Source organism: Dendrobates tinctorius, unplaced genomic scaffold (assembly GCF_039654945.1).
Source record: "Dendrobates tinctorius isolate UK_male_01 unplaced genomic scaffold, ASM3965494v1 ptg000315l, whole genome shotgun sequence".
Taxonomy (NCBI): domain Eukaryota; kingdom Metazoa; phylum Chordata; class Amphibia; order Anura; family Dendrobatidae; genus Dendrobates; species Dendrobates tinctorius.
The window spans coordinates 2930926-2955618 of record NW_027361982.1 but is presented as its reverse complement, the minus strand read 5'-3'; the positions used below and the strand labels follow the sequence as shown (position 1 = coordinate 2955618).

Below are 24693 nucleotides of genomic sequence, written 5' to 3'. Positions count from 1 at the left end.
TACCCGGAAGCGGTAGCCTTGTCATCCATTTGGGCCAACAACGTGGCCACTGCCTTACTGGAGATTTTCTCATGAGCGGATTTTCCCCAGGAAATGCTCATTGACAGGGAAACCCAGTTCATGTCACAAATACAGTTAGTTACTAGCCTATACCACCCACAAATCAACGGCCTGTGTGAACAGTTCAATGGCTCCCTGAAGTAGTTGTTTAAGATGTTGATGAACTCCCACAGGCGCGACTGGGAGCAGTACCTCCCACACATGCTATTTGCCTACTGGAAGGTTCCACAGGCCTCATGGGGGATCTCCCCCTTTGAGCTCTTGTACTGGCAACTTGTGCGGGGGCCACTGGCTCTAGTGAAAGAGGTTTGGGAAAGAAACTTAGCCACCCCTGGAGTGTCGGTCATATCTCGTGCGCTTCCGTGACAAGATGCAGCCATTGGCACAGCTGGTGCACGATAATATGACGCGAGCCCAGGCTGACCAGAAGTGAGGGTACTTGGTTTGTACAATGTTTAGAGTAGTGGTACATGTCACCTGCTCTCTCTTTGATGAATTGTAAAATCTATGGCTAAAACAACATTTTACTGGTAAAAATTTAAGATTTTTTTATTCACCACCCGATGGTACAAAATTCTTTGACACGCTTTTGTTGTCAAAATGTTCACTACTGTTCTAGGTTAATTCATGACAGGTGTAGATTGTAAAGTGGGGTCACGTATAGGAGGGTTTTGCTGTTCTGGCACCTCAGGGGCTCTGCTATTGTGACATGGCACCCATAAATCATTCCAGCAAAATCTGCACTCCAAAATGGCACTCTCCTTCTGAGATTTACAGAACTGGGACATTCATTTTCCCCTATTATTTCTTGTGAAAGCAAAACATTTGTGCTAAAGCAATATTTTGATGGGAAAGTGTAATTTTTCATTTTCACAACCCAATATTCTAAAATTCTAAAAGGCACAGGTGGGTTGAAGAAGTTAATCCCACCCCTAGATGAATTCCTTGACGCATGTAGTTTTCAAAATGGGGTCACTTCTGGTGGGTATCTGCCTATGGCTGCATGAAAAACAAAAAAAATGTATTTTTTTTGTCTACCTTCTCCTATCAGTCTGAGGACATCACTCGGATAGCATTAAATGCTTTCTGATTTTTTTTTTCATTGACTCATAAATTTGTCTCTGTGAATTTGTGTGGACCTCTCAGTCTGCAAAAAAAATTGAAGATGTGATCAGCCCCATATATACTACATGCAAGTTATATTTGTGAAAATATGAATAAAAAACATCTGAATGAGCCCTTATTCACTTCCCTTACCAGTGTTTTAAATTTCATAGCTAACCTTGTTCTTTAATTGTTTTTCTAGTGGAACAACACTTAACAATATTTTGTTATATCATTATTAATCCCCAGAAGAATGTATACGATAGTAATAGCAGAATTTAGGAGCAACAGATTGCAAATATTAACCAGATAGCAAATAACTGTTCTCAAAGGAGCACAATACAGCAAGGACTTGTTAGGGACCTCGTCTAGAGAATATAAGACTCCTATAAATATAACAGACACGTCTGTACATAAAGATGGTAGAGCTGCTTTGGTGGAACTCATAGATTAGTTTTTCATCAAATTATATTACACTGGTTTTTATCATACCTTATGGGTGGATACTAGTTTACAACCTCACTATAATTTATTTGTACCTTAATCTCTTTGATTTCCTACTGCACTTGATTGAATTATCCTATAAATGCCAGTGTTACTATATATCACTATCTCTTGTATTTTGATGTACGAGTTGGTTATAACTTAGGTTCCCCCTCTAAAAGCCATACATTGTCCTTCAAAGCAATATCTCTATCTTCTATGGACCTGAAAAATCAGACGATGGCATGTTATTTTATTTTAAAAGGTATTTCAGACGTTCCTGAATTTGAAGCTCTTGTCTTTTTATTGGTTCTTTTCATTTATCTCATCATATTTAGTGGTAATATGACCATTCTTCTCTTGGTCTTCTTAGATTCTGTGCTCCACACCCCCATGTACTACGTTTTGGGCAACCTTTCAATTCTAGACCTATGTTCCTCTGTAGTAACCTTACATAAGATCCCCTCTGTGTTTGTAACAGGGAATAATACCATCTCTTTTACTGCATGTATGGTTCAGATGTGTATTTTTTCCTGGCTCTCTGGCAATGAGTTGATAATGTTAACAGCTATGAGCTATGACCGGTACGTTGCCATCTGTTACCCTCTGCATTATAAGACTGTGATGAACAACAGATTCTGCGCAGCTTTAGCTTCTTTCTGTTGGGCAACTAGTCTTTTACAAATATTACCTGCCATGGTTACTCTAGTAAGCTTCACTTGTTACACATCTCTCGTCATTAACCACTTCTTCTGTGACATCATGCCATTGATCGATATTTCCTGTAGTGACACTTCAGTTCTACAATTTCTCATATTCACCGAGGGGGCCCTTCTGTCAACCTTCACCCCATTTCTCCTAACCTTTATATCATATGTCTTCATTATTACCACCATAATAAGAATACAGTCCAGCAGTGGGAGATCTAAGGCGTTCTACACTTGTTCTTCCCATCTTACGGTGGTAGGTCTTCATTACTCAAGTCTTGTCTGTCAGTATCTGACTCCAATTGGCACCTTCAAGTCCAATAAACTTTTAGCACTGTTCAATACGGCCATAGTTCCCATGCTGAATCCAATTATATACAGCCTGAAAAATAAAGACATGAAGTTGGCTTTTCTAAGACAACTACATTATTTTACGATAAAGTATAAAGGTGGTTAGATCCAGCCTACCCTATCAAGAATGGTCAGTTTTCTTATGGAAGAATGGAGAAGATAAAGTGAACAACCCTATATTGAAAGTTTTCATAGTGCATGCTCACCGTGAATGGAGTTTATCTTCTCTACAGGGTCACACCAAACCCTTCTTCTGTTCGGGAGGTCTCTGTAGGTTCTTGAACTTGAACCTCCACGAGTGGTCATGTGGGGAGGTTGCCAATTCTCTAAAATAGATGCTTCCAATACAATGTCAATTTTAAACAAGATACACGTGATTGTCCAGTATATGAAATAAAGTTTTTTCCTATTCAATATTCCTCTTATATTATGCAGGGTGATTATAAAAGAATAATCGGGTTTTGCATTCATATTACTGCAAAGATATAAATTCCACCTGCTAATAATAATAACATATCGAAAAGTCACATCTCAGAGTTTGTAACTCACATGCGCAGACTCACTTGTAACTCTTCAGGTGGCATCAGATCGCAAAATGGCGGCTATGTAAGGGAATAGCCCCCTAGGTCTTCCTTCAGGAGGAACGTAAAAGACTGTTTATGTAACACCTTTGCCAGCAACATTGGATGGGCTCCGAGACCACATTAAATCCGCTCTAATGATTATCGACGGGGACATGCTGCAGTATATATGGATTGAACTGGACTACCGCGTAGATGTGTGTCGTGTGACAAAGGAGGACACATAGAACATTTGTAATCATTATTTGCTAAACATGGAGAGTTTATGTTCGTTACCATGTGCCATTCACTTTAGTGCATGTAATACATTGTGAAATATACCTGATGACTTTTCTATAATCACCCTGTATACTGTACCATGGCCAAGATAACTCATGTTAATATACTGTATGTACAGAACTAGTGATGAGCGAGTATACTCGTTGCTCGCTCATCACTAGTCAATACTACTTCTGGGTAGAGATGAAAAAAACAGGGCAATAGGAATTGGAAGGACATTAAATTTCTGCCTTTCTGAAGGTTGCTTTGCTTGCAAAACACTGATAAAAAATCACCTAAAACATCATCAATAGTTAACACATGAACACAATTATTCTGATGGTTGGTAGAGTGTGCCGGTGAGACCACTAGGCTGCTCATTGTAGATTGGCAAGGAGGCTGTTACTGTTTTCATACCCCTGCAGAATTTTTGCTTTCTTGGCCTTTTTTCAGTGAATATGAATGATAAAACCAAAACTTTTTCTCCACTTAGTTAGTGGTTGGGTGAAGCCATTTATTGTCAAACTACTGTGTTTTCTCTTTTTAAATCATAATGACTACCCAAAACATCCAAATGACCCTGATCAAAAGTTCACATACCCTGGTGATTTTGGCCTGATAACATGCACAGAAGTAGACACAAATGGGTTTCAATGACTACTAAAGGTAACATCCTCACCTGTGACCTGTTTGCTTGTAGTCAGTGTGTGTGCATAAAAGCTGAGTGAGTTTCTGTGATCCAGACAGACTCTTGTATCTTTCATCCAGCCACTGATGTTTCTGGATTCTGAGTCATGGGGAAAGCAAACAAATTGTCAATGGATCTAAGGGAAAAGGTAGTTGAACTGTATAAAACAGGAAAGTGATAAAAAAAATATATCCAAGGAATTGATAATGCCAGTTAGCAGCTTTCAAACTGTGATTAACAAATGGAAAACTGGGGGCTCCGTAAAAACAAAACCATGGTTAGGTAGACCAACAAAAATGTCATCCACAACTGTCAGGAAAATTGTTCGGGATACAAATAAAAACCCACATATAACATCTGCTGAAATACTGGACACCTTGAAAACTAGCGGTGTGGCTATTTCAAGATGCACTATAAGGAGGCACTTGAAGAAAAATGGGCTGCATGGACGAGTCACCAGAAGAAAGCCATTACTGCACAAATGCCACAAAGTATCTCCCCTACAATATGCAAAACAGCACAGAGACAAGCCTCAAAAGTTCTGGAACAAGGTAATTTAGAGTGAAGAGACCAAAATTGAACTTTTTGGCCACAACCATAAACGTTACATTTGGAGATGTCAACAAGCCCTATGATGAAAGGAACTCCATTCCTACTGTAAAGCACGGAGGTGGATAGTTGATGTTTGAGCTACAAAGGTGCAGGAAACTTGGTCAAGGTTGAAGGAAAGATGAATGCAGCACATTATCAGCAAATACTGGATGCAAATTTGCTATCATCCGCCCGGATGTTGCTCATGGGACGTACTTGGACACATTGTACTTTATGCTAGTGCTAGTGGTAAATTAAGATTGATATTTTTTGTGTTTATTTGTGAAAATATCGGAAATTTGACAAAAATGTTTTAGAATTTTGCAATTTGCACATTTTTAATTTTTATGCCCTTACACTAGAGAGTTAGATCACACAAAATAGTTAATAAATAACATTTACCACATGTCTACTTTATATCAACGTAAATTTTGAGACATATATTTATATTTTTAGGAAGTTAAAAGGGTTAAAAGTTTATCAGCAATTTCTTATTTTTCCAACAAAATCAATTTTTTTAGGGATCACATCACATTTTAAGTGACAATGCGGGGCATACTTGGCAGAAAATACCCAGAAGTGACACCATTTTAAAAACTGCAACCATCAAAGTGCACAAAACCACATTCACGAAGTTCATTAATCATTCAGATGCTTCACAGGTATTAAAGCAATATGGAAGAAAAAGATGAAAATGTAATTTTTTCCTACAAAAATGTGGCTTTAGCCCCAAATTTGGCATTTTTTACAAGGGTAACAAGAGAAGACGAACAATACAGTTTGTTGTGCAATGTCTCCTGAGTTCACTGATACCCTATATGTGGTGGAAAATTACTGTTTCCGTGCACGGCATGGCTCGGAAGGGAAAGATCACCATTTAACTCTTGGAGTGCTAAATTGGCTGGAATCGATAGAGGATGCCATGAGGTGTTTGCAGAGGCCCCGATGAGTCTAAATAATGGAAACTCCCCCCACAAGTGACCTTATTTTCAAAACTACACAACTTAAGGAATTTATTTAAAGCTGTGGAAAGCATGTTGAACCCACAGGTGCTTCACACAATTTTATAACATTGAACCGTTATGATGAAAAAAAAAATCCCACAAAAATGTTGTTTTTGCCTCAAGGTTTTCATTTTCACAAGGGTAACAGGAGTAAATGGACCATACATTTTGTTGTGTAATTTCTTCTGAGTATGCCGATACCCTATATGTGGTGGAAAACCACTGTTTGGGCATATGGTAGGTGTTGTGAATTCTCTTTCTGGGCTCCCTCTGGTGGTTACTGAAGGTAGTGGAGCTGGCCAGATTGACAGAGGTATTGCAAGTTCTCTTTCTGGGCTCCCTCTGGTAGTTACTGGAGGTAGTGGAGCTGGTCAGATTGACAGAGGCTTGCCACCTGATAATGATGATGATTGGAGATCTGGGATTTTTGACTGGTGTATTTAAGGCTAGTTTCCCACTAGCGTATTTTCCACGCAGCGCTCGGCGCCGCTAAGCCCCGCCCCCTTCCGGCTCCCTGCCCGTCCCATCCGGTCATCGCCGCCTACTATAGCACACGGCTGCATGCGATCTGCGTACCCTATCTTTAGCATAGGGTGCGCAGACCGTGCTCTGGCCGTGCGCTAGTAGGATTTTAGCGTGCGCTGCGCACTTTTGAAGGTGCGCCGAGCGCTCCAAAATGCAACATGGTGCATTCGTCGCACACCGGCGCACCTGCAAAAGTGCGCAGCGCACGCTAAAATCCTACTAGCACACGGTCTGCGCACCCTATGCTAGTCTTAGACAGGCAACTTCCTTCAATCCCTGTGGGTGATTTTCTTCCTGTGCCTTCTGAGATCTGATGTCTCCTGCTCTGTTCCTACATGGTTCAGCTAAGTGGTTCCTTTGCTAATCTTTTTTGCATTTTATTTGGTTTTGTATATCTCTGCTTTGTGCGGGTCAGCTTGCTCCTGCTGGGGCTGTGCTGGAACACCGCCCATATGTTACTGCTTGTGTAAGTTTGTTCCGTCCCCTGTTATATTGGTCTCTTTTTGCTTTGCTTTCAGTATATACCAGAGTGCTGATATAGTGGGGGTGAAGTCGTGTGACTTCAGTGTTTTTTTGTGCATCAGACGTGTTGTTTTTTTCAGGGTTTTTTGAGCGATTGCAGACAGTGTCTTTCCTTTCCTGTCTAGTCAGTTTGGGCCCCATCATTTGCTCAGTCTATTTTTCTGCCTGCATTTGTGTTTTCATCTTGTCTCACTGACAGTGTATGTTTGGGGGCTATCTATTCCTTTGGGGTCTGCTCCGGAGCAGTTTAGATTTCACCTTTCTTGCTTTAGGCTGAGTTAGCTCTCCAGCTGTGCCGAGGCGTCTAGGGCATCGTAGGTACGCTCCACGGCTACTGCTAGTTGTGTGGATAGGATCAGGGGTCTGCAATCTGCTTAGTTACCAACCTCTCTGGTTTTCTGTGGCTTAGCCTGGTCCTGCTTTCCTCCTCGGTGACCCGTTCATAACAGGTAGGGCTCAGAAGGGAAGGAGTGCCAAGGGAATTCTGGAGTGCAATTTTTATTGGATAGATTGTGGATGCCATGTCACGTTTGAAGAGCCCCTGACACAGCAGACACCCCGCAAGTGACCCAATATTGTAAACAACATCTCTTGAGGAATTCATCTAGCGGTGTAGTTAAGCCTTAGACAATTCCCATAATTGTATAAGATTGGCTGAGTCAATGGAAAATTAATATTTTTCCACAAAATGATGCTTTGGCTCCAAGTTCTTAATTTTCAAATGGGAATAGGAGAAATTGAATGATACAATCTGTTATGTAATTTCTCCTGAGTACGCCAATACCCCATATTTGGTGAAAAACTACAGAAATGATGAAATTCAGATGTTGCTTGAGAGGTTTGAGGATGCCATCTCACATGAGGTGCCAAAACAGCAGAATCCCACATTTTAAAACTACACCCCCTAATGAATTCATCTAGGGGTGCAGTGAGCATGTTGATATCACATGTGCCTCACAGAAATTTATACAATGAGGAGCTGAAGAAAGATTAATTACATTTTTACCACTAAAATGTTATTTTAGCCCAACGTTTTTAATAAAGGACTAAAAGGAAAAAATGCACCTAACAGTTTGTTGTGCAATTTCTCCTGAGTACGCCAATACCCTACATGTATTCGGGAAATACTTTTCAGGCACAGTGCAAAGCTCAGAAGGCAAGGAGCGCCACCACACTATAGTGCAGATTTTACTGTTACGGTTAGCGAGTGGCATGACCCACTGGGAGAGCCCCTGAGGTGCCAGAACAGCAGAACCCCCCATAAGTGATCCCATTTTACAAACTACACCTCTCAATGAATTCATCTAGGGGTGCAGTGATCATATTGACACCATAGGTATGTCAAAGAATTTTATAGCACTGGGAAGTGAAGAAAAATAACTACATTTTTACCACAAAAATTTTGTTTTGGTCCCAAGTTTTACATTTTCACACAAGAAGTGGGTAAAAATGGCACCAAAATTTTCCCACAATTTTTGCTAAAGTAGAAATACCCCATAAGTGGCTGTACAGTACTGCTTAGTCACAAACAAAGATACCAAACATGTGGATGCTATATGTGGTTTAGGAAAACTGGGGTTCAGAAGGGGGGGCATTTGGATTTAGGAGCAGAGTTCGCTGAATGTCTTTTGGGGGTCAAGGAGCCATTTCACTTTTCTAGAGGATTTATGTTACCAGTAACGTGGAAGCCCCCTATATTTCTATTGACAGTTGACGGACCTGAGTGGTGACTTTTTTTGTGGGGAGCAGTGAGTATTCTGGCAGCTGTCCTCTGCTGGTAAGCAGTGCATGACGTCCCTGCCATGCGCTGCTTGCAATCATGTTAGCTGTCAGGCAGTGAGGGTGACAGCGGTCGCCTAAGCGGGCACTCACCAGGGGCTTGGAAGACCGGGTAGCAGGGAGAGGGTTACTTCGGTAGCTCAGGAGGAGCTGCAGTCTTGGTAGTTAACCCGGAGGAAAGAGCGCGTTAGGCAGAGCAGCGTGACATTACAGGGGAGCGCTGCTACAGGACCTGCAGCACGTGACCGCGGGTCAGAGGAGACAGAGGTAGAGCCTCACGCAGGACAATAGTACAGAGCAGCGGAGCACGGCAGCCGGACTAAGACCCCAAGTGAGGTCAAAACAGAAGGGGCACACAAGAGAGACGAGAGTAGTGAAACTAGCCAAAGTCAGATAACACTGGGCGAGCAGAGACAGTACCAGAGGGGCAAGCAGACAGCAGAAACCAGGGGCAGAGATTAAAACCAGGACAGCAAAATCAGGTACAGACTCAGCAGGCCAAACTCGTAATCAGAGGACAAACCGGATCAGAACCATACAATACACACAGGAACACAGGCACGAGGCACAGGCACGAGGCACAGGCACAACGGGGTCAACTAACTCAGCTGAGGGCGAAAGTATAATCGACAAAGCATGGACCCACAAAGAGGCTATAAAAAGCATCATAGAAGATAAAAGGAGGCTATCAGGATTAACCCCAGAGACTCCAAACCAGAACATAGCCAACAAACCATGACATTAGCAGCTGGCAACAGAACAAGACGCTGCAAGGGAGCGCAGGGAGATAACTAGGATGGTTTTCAGTTTTTTTTTATGTTTTTCTCATGGGGCCATTCAAACCAAGATGAGGATGGGAGTCATGCATGCCAGAAAGGAGATGGGGGCCATGCATACAAGGATAGGGATTAGGAGCCATGCAGACCAGGATAAGGATGAGGAGCCATGCATACCAGGATAGGGATGACGAGGCATGCATACCAGGATAGGGATGAGGGGACAGTGCATACCCGCATACCCGGCTTATACTTAAGTCAATAAGTTATCCCACTTTTTCGTGGTGAAATTAGGTGCCTCTGCTTATACTTGGATCGGCTTATACTCGAGAATAAACTGTATATATTCTTTCACAATGCCTCCATAGAGAGAGAGGTGACAAAGAGAAAGGGAAGAAAAGAAGAAAAAGAGAAAAACTGCAGTTGCATCCTCCTCCTCCCCATTTTTTGCTACCATTTCACTCTAGAGGGATTTGTGAAGGGGATGCTCACTCACTTAAAAACTTCTAAAAAAAAAAAACCTCGGGGGTTCTGAGGAAGTCACATTCATGACGATATGTGTAGGGTTATCACATACCGTCTTATCCTTTGGCAGCCTTATTTGGATTTTTTTAGTATTCTCTTTGGTAATATTTATATTATTTATTGATATATTATGTATTATATTAAGTATTGGTGTGTTTTATTTTTATTATCTTGGACCTTTATATGGTATATTGCACGGATTATTTGTCTCTTGACACTTTACACAGGATTTCATATATGATGAGATAGGAGGTATTGGTGTTGATTGTGCTGTTGTAAGGGGTTACAAGGACTATTGTGTTCCCCAAACACATCCCGATTAAGTATTAGTGCTGTACATATTAGTGTAGATATTCTCGTGACTTGAATTGTATATATTCTAGTCTTTATGTTTAAGGTTGCCTTGTAATGCTGCTATGTATATAGTGTTCTTAATTGTGTGCTGATATGTGAATGTTTTATCATATAATATTGTATTTCCATAGTTGTCTAGAGACAGTGTAGTTCCTTAGTTTGGCCACTTGAGGGGGCACATGACACCTTTGTATAATGTTTAGTGTATATAGTTAACTTAGGAGGGGTTACTGTGGGTAATGTTAGTTAGGGCCAGGGGGCCCACAGAGCTTGGGTGGGCTTAAGTCATGGGCAGCTCAGCAACCCTGCAACATTTGGAAGCAAAGTGCCCAGCCATCCAGAGTCTGCAGTGAAGGACAGAGGTACAGCTGAAGAGGCAGTGTGACCGCAGTGTGGATTTGAAGACAGAGGAAAGGTCCTAGGCAGTATAAGGAACACAGGTCACTCATAATGTGGCAGGTCATTGCGAGAGCTGATGCCATTAGATCCAGGACGAAACAGAAAAGGGAACCCCCAATCGTAGAGACTCTGGACAGAGAGGACGCTGTGTTACTGCAGGAGGCAGTAAGACCCAGTAATATACTAACAGATGTACAGCAGAAGGCAGAGGGAGGAAGCTGTCACGGTCACGCGCGGCTGGACACAGCGCCTCCAGCAGGGCGGATTTAGATGACACGCGTGACCCTGGATACACCGCCTCCAGTTGGGCGAATTTAAATAAAAACACGTGCAGTGGGATACGCCGCCTCCAACAGGCGAATTTAGGTAATGCACGTAACACGTAAATCTGGAAACCCCGCCTCCAGTAAGGCGAATTTAAATAAGGGAAAACCTGGGTAACAATAACAATGGTGGCCCTGCGATAGGGAATGGGGACGTAGAGACCTCCTGCACTCCCCTGAGTCAGTGTCTCTACACTCCTAGCGTTCCCTAGGCCGGTTCCGCACCGGGCGCCGCTCAGGATACCTTTAAACCCTAGCTCGCCCTGCACCTAAACTCTCACTAGGGAATTGGTCGGTGCGGAAACTAATCCCACCACTGCACTAAACACACATAAGGAAAAGAGACAAAACAGGGGAACACCACTTAGCTTTGCTCTGTCGCTTACGCTCCCAGCAATAGAGCCCACCACCTGCGTGCATCTTTTCCTCCGACCAGGTCCAACACCATAGTGTAGCCTTGGAGCAAACAGAGTTCACCACCCGTGTGCAGCTGTCCTGAAAATAGAGTCCAGAATAAGAGTCCAGCTTTCCGCAAAAGAGTCCAACATGTTGAGTCCAGCTTTCCAGCAACCGAATCCAGCATCATGAGTGCAGCCTTACACCATAGCTGCCACTCCACCAAGCCATGCAAGAACTCCTTGCTGGCACCATAGCTGCAACTCCACCAAACCATGCCAGCCCTCCTCACAGACACCATAGCTGCCACTCCAGGACTCTCACTGAGCTGCCCGGGACTCTCTTTCAGCTCCATCCTTCACCCAGGCTTGCATGTAACTGAGGACTAATCACCGACCGTGATTGACACACCTGCCTCTCTCTTATAGAGCAATCACACCTGTAACATAATTGCATGCACAAACTAAAGTAACCAAGTGCAATGACACTCACCACCACCGGGGGGCAAATTTAGAACAAAAGACACCACAGTGCAATAATCCTAATGGCCACCGGGGCAAAAAACCAAACCTTGGCAAACAGCCAAAGGAAAAAAAAGGTTACTTTGTGCATTTAATCTGTCAGCTCCAACCTGGATCATGACAGAAGCAATGTGAACTGTGTGGAAACTAATGCTGATGTTGTCACTGACCAAGATGTGCTGCGAAAAGTAAAGTAATACGTTGTAAGTTTGAATCGGACTCTGTCTCATACTATACAACAACGTTAACTGCAGAACTTCAGCAAGCCCGATGGGACCCCGAGGGTACAGAAGGTGGAGCAGAAGGTATGCTGACAATGGGACAATATTTTCATGTGATGGGAGACCAAGGCACGGTAAAACACATAGTCTCAGCCACGGCTACGGCTCTCCCTCACACTTGGCGTAGTTGGTAGGATGCCACTACCTTGCAATGCAGAGAAACCGCGAAGAAAGGAGATGTTGTTAATCTAACTGTGACTGATGTATTGTATGTGACTGACAGTGTTATTGTGGCTATGATGGCGGCCATAAAGATGGCGGAGTTTGGCACCAAAAAGGAGAACAACCAGCATGATAACAGCCTTTGTGGGAGTGACAGCGCAGAGATGGCGCAAAAATCTGTCCAGCAATGTCCCTTGCCCCATCCTTGGAGGGTGCACCAGAGGAAAAGAAGAACTCGCCCTCTGCCCCAGATTAATAGAAAATGGGTGGAGCGGCCAGAAGCGACCCCACCCTGAAATGGGTGGGCCAAGAAGAAAATCCTACGTGCAGCTGCGCGGTTTCATTACGAGACACGGCACCGGCAGAGATGCAGCACTCCTGCGTACATCATTGCTGGGGCATAGGCCGAGTGGAATGGAAGAAGTGGCAAGAAGAGGAGAGGTGTTGGCAATGAGTATGGTACTCACCGTTTCCCCATGCTTACACCCGGGCGGGAACCGGGACGCCTTCTCCAGGAGCCGGAACATCAGTGGGGGCCAGAACCTCTTCTTGCGGAGACGAAGCTGCTATGTCTCCCTGAATAAGGACCTTGTCAATGGGATTCATCACATCAGTAGATGGAATCTTCTCGCCGGGAGCCGGAACCAAGTCATCGGGAGCCAGAGGCCGGGGAACTGGAAACATCGACCACCCCAGAGGAACCCGTGCCGGAAGTAAAAGGCGAGCCGGAACTACATCTTCGGGAGCCGAATGTGCAGCTGCAGCCGCGGAAGAGTTCAGCGGTCACGGGACGGGTGCCACAGGATGCTGTACCCCAGTCATGTGTCTCGGAAAACGGGCCCCTTGATCTGTCATCTGGCCCCCGTGCCCAGGAAGCCAGACCTACAATCAGTACCAGTGCAACGTTGGGCACCTCCCATTTTGCCCAGGTAGCGGAGGGCCCATTCCCATCCCCGATCAGCGGTCAGTCCGCCTGTATTGCAGGCGTTATTGAAAAGAAAAAGCAGCCGGAGAAAGAAATCTGGGCAGAGTTGCGTCGGCCAGGAGCGGGCGCTAAGGCTGGTCATTGTACTTACGGCCAGCTTGTATACACCGAAGTAGACAGAGGATTTGGTTTCATTGGTGAGGCAGGAACCAACGACAAAATTTATGTAAACGCCGACTCTGTAGAATATGGGAGACCCCTGGATGAAGGGGACTGGGTCTCCTTTTATAAAGAGGACTGTCCCAGGGGCTATTTTGCGGTGGCAGTGACTTTATGCACCATGGAGGAAATGGAATTGTATGCGGGCCCGGACCTAGTACGGTCGGTGCCCTGTGCCTCATCTACCTCCCAGCACCACACCGCTACTGTCACATCTTGGAAACCCATGAGTTCTGCGGTCAAACCCGGGCATGGAGTCCCGAAAGGGACAATGGAGTATGGGAAGAGAACCGCGTACAAATTACAGGACGTTGTGCTTGTTGCATTATATAGTGTGGAAGTAAGATAACAGGAGTGTTTTGCATCCCAGCAGGCAAAGGAGCCCTGAACCACTCCCAGAATCGGGAGTAATGCGGCCGGACGGCCAGGAGTAAACGTTGAATTAATAACTTATGTTTTGTTGCACCCATTGCACCTTTTCTGCTGGATAGCAGAATCTTGCCTAGTGAAGTAACGGGTCCTTGGACTAACGGACTGGGTGCGGCAGCAGCAGCAGAGTTCTAGGACCAGGCAGCACGCACGTGGTGTACAGGATCGTGAGATACACTAAGGGAGGGGAATGCCTCCCTTAATGACCTGACGGAAAGGCCATATCTCTGTACATACGTTGAATTCTGGTAAACGGGTCCAAACTGTTTAAGTGTAAATTGGTGGTGCTAATGGAAGGACTGCCTCCAGACACACATTAAAGGGACCGTGGTTTGAAAAAATAAATGGACTTCACCCGGAGGATTGTGAACCGGGCACTTACTTCTGCATTCTACCTCAATTGCCTCCCTGCGCGGAGTATGTAGTGTAAATAACAAAGTTATACGTGGGAATGGTCAAGGATAGCCATTGTTAAAGGGAGGAAGAGTGTAAGGGGTTACAAGGACTGTCATGTTCCAAAAAATACTTCCCGGTTAAGTATTAGTGCAGTACATATTAGTGTATATATTCCCCCTGGTTAAGTATTACATTAGTATTGCTGTACATATTAGTGTATATATTCTTGTGACTTGTATATATTCATGTCTTTATGTTTAAGGTTGCCTTTTAATGCTGCTATGTATATAGTGTTCTTAATTGTGTGCTGATATGTGAATATTTTATCATATAATATTATATTTCCATAGTTGCCTAGAGACAGTGTAGTTCCTTAGTTTGGCCACTTGAGGGAGCACATGACACCTTTGCATAATGAGTTTTGTACATGGTTAACTTAGGAGGGGTTACTGTGAATAAGGCAGGGACAGTTTCCTGGTTAGAGTTAGTTAGGGCCAGGGTGCCCATAGAGCTTGGGTGGGCTTAGGGCCCAGGCAACCCAGCAACGTTTGGAAGCAAAGTGCCTAGCCATCCAGAGTCTGCAGTGAAGGACAGAGGTACAGCTGAAGCAGCAGTATGACTGCATTGTGGAGTTGAAGACAGAGGAAAGGTTCTAGGCAGTACAAGGGACACACGTTGCTAATAATGTGGCAGGTCATTGTGTGAGCCGATGCCCTTAGATCCAGGACAAAACGGACAAGGGAACAACCAATCGTAGAGACTATGGACAGAGAGGACGCTGTGTTAATGCAGCAGACAGTAAGACCCAGTAATGTACAAACGGACATAGAGCAGAAGGAGGAAGCAATGTGAACTGTGTGGAAACTAATGCTGATGTTGTCACTGACCAGGATGTCCTGCGAAATGCAACAAGTAAGGTTCTACACTGTAAGTTTGAATCTGACGCTGTCTCTTACTATACAACGTTAATCGCAGAATTTCAGCAAGCCCGATGGGACCCTGACGGTACAGAAGATGTAGCAAAAGGTATGCTGACAATGGACAGTATTTTCATGTGATGGGAGACCAGGGCGCGGTAAAACACATTAGCTAGAGCCAGAGCTGCTCTCCCTCACACTGTTTTGCACTTTTTATATGTTTTTATGCATTTTTTGCCATATGGATTATTTGTCCTGATTCATCTATTAAACCATATTAATCGTCATTCATTATGCACGTCCCACTTTATATCGATAGTCACTTTTTTTTTCTTTTTGTGATTTTCTATAATTAGTCACATGCCCATCTGGACCGTCAGGGAATGCAAAGTCGGTCTCTGTGTTTTCTGCTCTTTACCAACAGACATGTGACCTCTGCAGCCAATCAGTGTCTGCAACAGAGGCCAAAGCACAGTTGCAGACAAAAAACAAAGGCAGCACACCAGTTCAGGGTGAAAAAATGTGGCTAACTGGTTTGCTGCCTTTGTTTTTTGTCTGTATAAGGAAATATAGTCATTGTCTTGGAGGCACGGCACCCAGGAACGCTGCCTGTGCTGCTTTTCGTTTTCCTTTCTTTTCTTTAACACCACAGTTAATGATAGTGATTGGCTGCAGTGTTTACATGTCCGTTCAGACCAAACAATAAATCTAGAGGCTGTTTTGGATCCTAGAAAGCATAGAAGCACGGGTGAGGGGACCAGTATTGTAGGTATTATTTTTGTTATTTTTACAGCACTCCAAACATAGCCAGGTAACCCCTTGCAGGACTGAGATACATTTGAGGAAGAATCCTTAGCAGGGAAAGCTAAAAAAAACAAATGTCTAAAAACAAGTCGAGGCACTCTGTAGTAAGAGGGCATTGCTTCTAGGGAAGAATATGATGCCTCACATAACCACCTTATGGTCGACACATGGAGTGCTTAGGCCTTTTTCACACTTCAGTTTTTTGACGTCAGTCAAAATCCGCCAAAGTGTGAAAAAACGGATCCGTTTCCATTTTGCAGAAAAGTCTGCCACTGGATGCGTTTTTTGGACGGATTCGCTTTAGCCACTATACATGAAATTTAAAGCGAGAGAGAGAAAATTTTTAGCTGCCAGAACGGGATTTGGGGTTAAAAATCAATTAAGAGTTGGCAACGGATCTGCCGCCCATAAGCGTCCATTGTAACGCATGGCGGACGGTGACGGATCCGTTGCTATCCGCTGTTTTAACGCACATAAAAAACATTTCATTGTCCGTCCACTCGAGAGCGGACGCCAAAATTATGACTGATCCGTCAAAAAACGGATGCAATGGATGACATCCGTCAAAATCCGCCGCAGTGCAAGTCACTGGGGAAAAAAACAGACCCGCCCAAAAAAAAAACGGCAGATCAGTTTTTTTTTTGCAAAACGGCGGATTTTGACTGACGTAAAAAAACTGAAGTGTGAAACAGGCCTTAGTGGTCAGTTCTGCATACTACACACTGTGCATCACCATATGTCAGTTTCACCGTGTGGCTGAGATCTGTTCTTCTAGGGTGGACGTTTAGGAGAACTAAAAATCTCATCAATTTAAACCACGATAAAAATACCAAACTCTACGAAACCTAAAAATGGAGCTTTGTTCCCACATCTCTAATGAAAATTTTCCGAAAGTCTAATGAAAATTATCTCTTTGACTCAGTTTTGTCGCCTTGACTGGTGGGTAACTGTCTGATTTCTACCACAGAATGGAACCATTTTATTTTTCCAATATCTCTTGACCTACAAGACATTTCTGGAAAACACAAAGAACAATTATCATTACAAGTCTCTGATGATTCCGATCTTAGTGATGATGGGATTAACAAGGGCTTGTTAGTGAGCGGATCCACAGAGAGCGATGTGCAGAAACACTAATAAGAAGTTACATGTATCGTGCAATAATTAGTCCCTGAGCGGCCAAGGACAAAACCGCTACAGTATGTCATAATTATAATCCTCTGTATAATTAATTCTCTTCAGCCGTACGTCAGGAAATGCAGCAGATTAGTATTCAGACTGATGGATATATTTTCATGGCGATGTGACAGCTTTATTCTATATCTTTTTCAGTCTTGTATCCATTTTTAATTATTGATATTATTTTTACGCAGAATTAGTAGAGATTGCAAACTTTCCAGCTTTTCTCTGACATTTTATAACTTAATCCAATAAATATATCTGTTGAAGTAAAAAAAAAAAAGGAACTGGGAATTTAACCCCTTCCCAGCACAGCTATTTGGTAGCAATATGCTTGCGTTTAATTTGTGCTTTCTGAAAGCCATAACTCATATTGTTCCATCAATACAGTTATTTAAGGTTTTGGTTTTTTGCAACACTCTTTCCATTTTGTAATGTAATGTCACATTAAAAGTATTTTTGGGAGTGTCACACCCATGTGCGAACATACTGCTGCCACCTCTGCCCTGTTCACTAGGCGGCGCCTCATTAATACCACTGTTATTGCTGGACGATGGCAGTTTGTGGCTTTTCAGCACACGTTTTGGATTCATGTGCGGATTCTTCCGCGCGGAATCTGCACAATCCGCAGGTCAAAATGTCAGGATCCTATCAGCGTGGGCAACTGCCACGGCTGAGCAGGGTGACTTACCCACACTGCGGGAGAGCACGGGGCCCAAAACGGTAGTGAAGGTTTAAGCAGACAGGACCTGAGGCACGGAAAATAGTAAGGAGTACCAGGACCTACGATCATGTGACTGCAGGGGGCGGGGCTTAGCGTCCTACTACTGCAGATGATGTAATGTACCTACTGCAGGAATACTGTAGTAGAGGAGAGGAAAACGCAGGTCAGACAAGCAGAGGTCATACACGAGAGGGTGGTGCGGTACCAAAGGGACGAGCAGAGAATAGTCAAGTCACAAGCAGAGAGTCATACACGAGAGGGCGGTGCGGTACAAGAGGGACAGGCAGAACTCGTAACAGGGACAGAACCGGATCAAAACCAAACAAGCAACAAGTTATCAGGCACAAGGCACACGTACGCACAAGGTCAACGAACTCAGCCGAGGGCAGGAGTATAACTGACACCGGACCCAGGTCCAGTGAGCATTAAATAGCCACCCTCTGCCAGAGAGAGGTAGAAACAATTAACCCCCGTCTGACCATGACGGGCCAAAGCGAAACCCCGTCCTGGATCATGACACAAAATACCCGCGTTTTCACTGCGGATTTCCTGCGGATTTTGTGCAATTTATTGCGGATTTAGTGCGGATTTCGCCTGCGTTTTTACACCTGCGGATTCCTATAGTGGAATGGGTGTAAAAACGCTGTGGAATCCGCACAAAGAATTGACATACTGCAGAAAATAAACCGCTGCATTTCCACATGGATTTTTCCGCAGCATGTGCACAGCGTTTTTTTTTCATAGGATAACATAGTTCTGTACATCACTAGCGAATCTGCAGCGGATCCGCAGGGCCAAATCCACTGCAGATCCGCACACGAATCCGTAACATGTGCATACACCCTTTAGATTGCTGAGACTGGTAATGAGTGAGCTGGTAATGTAATTAGCTCTCTATATTATTAAACTTTTTTTTACCATTTTTTTTTTGTTTCTGGAGAAGGGTGATGATTTGAACGCTTGCATTTTTTATGTAAAAGGTTAACTGCAGTTTACAGTTTTTATTAGTCCCCAGTATGGCGCTTGATCCTGCAATTACTTCATCTCTTATACAGTATCTTGAGATAGGCTTCATAGGTGTACAATCAGCACCCAATTAAAGTGCACCCCATGAAATGACACTTGGGTGTTGTCTGTATGACACAGTGGACAGTCACAGTGTAAAGAGAGGCCTCAGCTCCTTAGTGTGTTCCATAAATGTAGAGTATATGTATGGCAGATGTCAGATTTCAGGATTTTGTTTTAAAGGCAGAAACAGTTAAACGATATTTAAAATTATCTAAGTTCCTCCAAAACCATAATGGACCCAACAGAAGTCCATGGGTGTGAGTGACTTAATCCCTAGCAGGATGAATCTGTCACAAAGTCATGATTTTGATAACAAACAGAAGCTACAAAGTTAATGTGAACAGAGCCATACACACTTTTGGGGTGCAGCATGAACGCTAGCAGATACTGTGTATAATATATGGTTTACATTTAATTATAAAAATTTGGGTGGGGTTGAGAAAAACAGCAATTGAGTCATTGTACCTTGAGACATTGTGTAACATTGATCAAAATGTCGATAACAAATATACATACATATTTTTTCATTGTTTCACTAGTTTCGCACAATAAAAAGCCTGTAAAAATAATCATCGTTTTTTGTGTTGCTGCATTCCAAGATCCAAAACATCTTTTTCCATTTCCTGAGCAGCATTATAGCTGAGTTTTCAGCTGCAGTCTTCATTACTACTACTGTAGTTTTGAGTATCCTTTTATTTATTTTTATAAAATAAAGAAATGGAATAAAGAAAAGTAGCAGCTTTGTCTTTGGTTTTTAGTTTTTATTATAACATTCAACAGGCGATATAAATGCTGAGATAATTACATAAATCAGGTTACTGGAGTGTGGAGATAACAAATATGTGTAGCTATTTTAATTTTTTCATTATTTCCTTAAAGGGGTGGTCTGGCACCTAAAATGTATTTTCTAATTTACACCCTAACCACTACTGTAGTGAGCGTTATTACACAATACCCTGCACTTTTCCCTATCTACCTAATATCTGTGGTCTTTTTATTGCACTTCCTATGATGTTTCATTTGAGAGGAGTCTCAAACAGGACAGCTGGGGCTGCACTTGCTCCTCGCAACGTCCATTGCCCCTCCTGGAATAGGATGTCACAGGGAATGGCTCACTAGTTTCCTGCATTGCTTCCTCCTCTGAAGACTACCTGGATCCTGGGTGATGGATGCTCTGGCAGATGTGAGTGCAGCGCTGGCACTCTGCTTCCACCTCCGCTGTAGCTTCTAACTTAAGGCTGTGTGCCCACGTTGCGTTTATTAAGCTTTTCCGCAGCGCTTTTAGACGCGCGTTTCTGCCGCGGAAACGCTTAAGATAAGCATCCCATGTAATCATAATGGAATCCGCACATGTTGTGCTAATGGTGCGTTTTTTTCCACTGCGGAAACGTTAGGCAGAAAAAAAACACAGCATGTTCATTAATTTTGCGGGAACGCACGCGCTTCCGCATACATACAGTTGTATTGCTAAAACGCTTAGGAAAACGCATGCTAAAACGCTTAACAAAAGCGTCAAAAACGCTTACAAAAGTGCTTCATAAAACGCATGCGTTTTCCCTGGAAGAGGGTGTGCGTTTCCGCTCAGGAATATTCTGCATGAAACACGCTACGTGGGCACATAGCCTAAAGAAGATGTTGTAATGTGGTGGAGATAGGAGTGAGTGACAGCAGCACCGCCCCACAGCTTCTAGTGACGTCATGTTCCAGGAGGGGCAAGTAAGTGCAGCCCCAGCCTACTGTGACATCATGTTTGACACTCCTCTCCTCTCAACACATTTAGAGATTACCTACATAAGGAGATGTGTAGGGTGTAATAAAGCAATGGTTAGGGTATAAAGATAGATAATTAAAAAATACATTTTACCTGCCAGACAACACATTTTTTTCTTATTTTATTTGTTGTCTATAAAAAAATTTTAATACTTTTTAAAGTTCTACTTTTGGGCTTGAGGGTGAGGTGGTTTCTTCCCTTCTATAATACACTATAATGCAGTTCATGTGCCAGTGGCTTCACCAGGATGTAGAATTATGGCAGCTTGCATTAAAGGGAACCTGGCAGTAGATTCATTCTACGGACGGTGTGAATCAGACACGGACTACATTATTGCAGCTCTGCATATTTTACACTGCAGCCTTTCAGACAAAATAAAGGTTGAAAACCTTGCTGGAGAGTCTGCATCCTTATGGCTTGTCGAAATCAAATCCCCAGCAGCTTCAGCAAGCCCAGCTCCCCATGACTGACAGGTCTCTCCCTATGAGCGTGTGTATAATTAGTCAATCTAGAGAACAGGGTGGCAAGAAGCTGCCAGGGACATGGACTAGTCATGCAAGATTTGTATTCCTCACACAGCTCTTCAAAACATATACAGTCATAGCTACTGTAAGGTTTTCTGGGTTGATCACTTCACGAGTTTAAGTTTAGATATGTTTAGAAATTTTATAATATAAATATATATAATTTATTAATATACTTGTACAAGAAAAGCTTCACAAATATCCAATTGTCACCATCGGTTCTGGCAGCGTCACTTCCGCATGTCAGTAGAGTTTTCTGTGTCGGCCTGACATACGTGCTGTGATAGATGCATAAACAGAGAACTGAAAGCAAGAAGGAGAGATCCAGCTTCACGGACATAAAAGTATTTTTTATTGGTACATATTAAAATTCCAAATAGCATCCATCAGCTTAGAGAAATAAACAACACCGACAAGTTTCTGGTTCATCAAGTACCTCTAATCATGACTAAAGCTCCCGTCACACTCAGTGACGCTACAGCGATCCCGACAACGATACGACCTAGCAGGTATCGTTGCTGCGTCACTATGTGGTTGCTGGTGAGATGCCAGTCAGATCTTCCCAACGACGCAGCAAAGATGCGGCGACCCATAGCGACCTTTGTAACGATGTCGGCAAATCCACGCCTATGTGTCTCGCTTCTGAGTGGCTAACGAGGTCGTTGGTAAGGTGTCAAACATACCGATGCATGCTACCCAGTGAGACCTCAACGATCAAAAAAATGTCCAGGTCATTCCGACACGACCAGTGATCTCACAGCAAGGGCCTGGTCGCTGCTGTCAAACGTAGCGAGATCGCTGCTGAGGTCGCTGTTGCATCACAAAACTTGTGACTCAGCAGCGATCTCGCTAGCGATCTTGCTTAGTGTGACAGGGGCTTAACACATATTGCAGAACAACAATGAACCTGATAGGTCCATGCCTTCCATGAAACGTGGGGAATATTTATAGGACTAGAGGAATTCGAGCATGCGCACCTCCACTCCATCCATTCTCTATGGGAAAGTACAGTGCTCGTCAAAATCTGGTAGTCCCACAAGGAATGAATGATGCAGAAGTGCGCATGCTCAACCTCAGCTCCATTCTGTAGAGCCCCTTTTATCAGACTGGTCGGGGTCCCAGCAGTCAGGCCCTAGTGATCAGTAACTTAGACCAAGCGTATGGATAGGGAGTAATGCTCACTCTTGATAAAAATGATATAATACGCATTTTGAACACTATAGCTTTATGTTAAAGCTAATTCACTTCTCTAAGCTGGATCTTTGTGAATTTCAAAGCACAAGCCTGTCTTCCGTTTGAGAGCAGATTTCACAGCTTTATTTTTTAGGCTGTAGATAACAGGATTCAACATAGGGACAGCCGCGGTATTAAAAAGAGAAAATATTTTATTGGAGTCTAACGTATCCATTGATTTAGGTCTCAGATACTGGCAGAAAAGGGTCCCATAAAGTAGGACCACCACTGTGAGGTGCGAGGAGCAAGTGTAGAATGTCTTTATTCTTCCGGAGCTGGAACGTATCCTCATGATGGATGTGATAATGAACGCATAGGAGACGAGGGTGAGAAGAAACGGAGTGACACTCAAAAGGAAAATGCCTTCGGTGAAGATCAAGAGTTCCAAGGCAGAGGTGTCGCTACAAGACAACTTAATGACGGGCATCATATCACAGAAAAAATGGTTGATTATGTTTGATGTATAACAAGATATCCTTAGGAGAAGAACCATGTAGGGTATAAGTTCAAGAAAACCAACTAGCCAGCACAACAAAGCCAACAAGATGCAAATTTGTGGGTTCATGACTCTCGAATAATATAACGGGCTACAAATGGCTACATATCGATCGTAGCTCATAACCGTCAATAATAAGAGCTCGATAGATGTGAAACTAGAAAAGAAAAACAGCTGCGCCATGCAGGAGTGGAAATAAATGCTGCCATTACCTGATACAAAAATGAAAAGAATTTTAGGCATTGTAATTGTGGAACACGACATGTCCAGAACGGACAGGTTAACCAAAAAGAAATACATGGGAGTGTGAAGGCGACGATCCAGGCAGATTAGGAGAAAAATGGTGAAGTTACCAGCAAGAGTGAGAAGATAAATGAGAAGAACCACAAAGAAAATGAGAACTTGCAATTGTGGATCATCTGTAATCCCCTTGATAATAAAATAGTTGACTGTGGTCCTGTTCGTTGCGTTCATTTCTTCATTGTTGGTCATTGACTTTTTGCTTAGTAACTGGGTATAGTGGATCAATTCTCAGGAACAATATGAGTTATCAATGGGCAGTTACAACTAAATCATTAAATTCAGTCTGAAAAATTTACAGAAATGAAAAAGCAAGTGATAAGTTAAATGTTCCTTAGACAGCCATCAAAAACCTTAGTGCGTGTGAGCAGAACGATGCCTGCAGCCCAAACATCACCTCCACCCTCTATAACTATGACCCTACAAAGAAATGTCCGCTCACCAGGCAATATGAAAGGCTCAAACACTAAGGTTAGAGGCAATTCTGTCTTCACTTATGATAAATGATACCAACATGTTGTACATTTTGCATGTAATGCCAGCCTAAAGTGAATCTGTCAGCAGATTTAACTATACAAACCATACAAACACTATTAAATAGATTGTTACGCCCTGATGAGGCTGGTGTACTTACTTTAATAACTCATGTCAGAAATGCTGTACTGTATAATTCTGATGTCCTTCTATAGCCAGATTCATAAAATGCTGATTTTATTTTCAGACAGAAAATTTTCCAAAAGGATTATAAAGCCATTCTGATGTGGATTTTCAATGCAAGTACACCAAATTTATAGTTTTAAGGTTTAATGAAGACACAAGTCCATCGACTTCAACCTATAATGTAACTGGTACATTCCCATGAGGCAGATACTAATTGCCCCATATTAGGGGAAAAATTCCTTCCCAACTCCAAGGATGCGGCAATCAGTCTAGTTCCCTCTATCAATGTCCCATCACAGAATCAAGTGCCCGTTACCTGTAATATTACACTGACGAGCAAAAGGGGAACAATGTTTTGAACTTTTGACTTTCATGTTCCATATCTCACCATCCTCTACAGCTTCAAACATGAGACTGACATAATTTTATAGGAAAACATCCTGGCTATATAATACATAAAGTATATTTGATTTGCAACTATTTAACATATGATCAGTAACGCAGATTCTTGTCATGTCTGTGTGACTGAGTCACTTCTCACGGACAAGTCAGGATAGTCGAGGAGTCAGAGGTCAAAAGCCAGGAGGGTACATCATAAACAGAGGGAAGAGACAAATGCGTAGTCAGATAATGGTCCAAGGTCAATATACCAGGTGGA

At 43.1% G+C, this 24693-nt stretch overlaps 3 protein-coding genes across 3 annotated transcripts in view; 1 reads left to right on the top strand and 2 right to left on the bottom strand.

Annotated features, from left to right (window-relative positions):
* The window catches only part of LOC141073753 (olfactory receptor 6C1-like), a 44353-nt gene extending 44231 nt beyond the window's left edge, over positions 1-122 (bottom strand). The window contains exon 1 of the mRNA XM_073561154.1: positions 4-122. Coding sequence (XP_073417255.1) covers positions 4-122 — 119 coding nt within the window. The remainder of the gene's footprint in view (positions 1-3) is intronic.
* Positions 123-1866: 1744 nt separating this feature from the next.
* LOC141073752 (olfactory receptor 6C1-like) lies at positions 1867-2811 on the top strand. Its single transcript, XM_073561153.1, has one exon. The coding sequence runs from the start codon at positions 1867-1869 to the stop codon at positions 2809-2811; it is 945 nt and encodes a 314-aa protein (XP_073417254.1).
* An 18341-nt stretch (positions 2812-21152) lies between these two features.
* On the bottom strand, positions 21153-23549 carry LOC141073751 (olfactory receptor 5AR1-like). The gene is made up of 2 exons (XM_073561152.1): positions 22639-23549; positions 21153-21195 (listed from the first exon to the last, which is right to left on the bottom strand). Exons 1-2 carry the CDS (start codon positions 23547-23549, stop codon positions 21153-21155), a joined length of 954 nt encoding a protein of 317 aa, XP_073417253.1.
* Positions 23550-24693: the final 1144 nt, after the last annotated feature.

Excerpts from the sequence above, each read along its gene's own strand:
- LOC141073751 (XM_073561152.1), bottom strand. The coding sequence starts at position 23,549 with ATGAACGCAACGAACAGGACCACAGTCAACTATTTTATTATCAAGGGG. Across the intron at positions 21,196-22,638 it reads GTGAAATCTGCTCTCAAACG|TTGTCTGAAAGGCTGCAGTG; the intron begins GAAGACAGGCTT and ends TCAACCTTTATT.
- LOC141073752 (XM_073561153.1), top strand. The coding sequence starts at position 1,867 with ATGGACCTGAAAAATCAGACGATGGCATGTTATTTTATTTTAAAAGGT.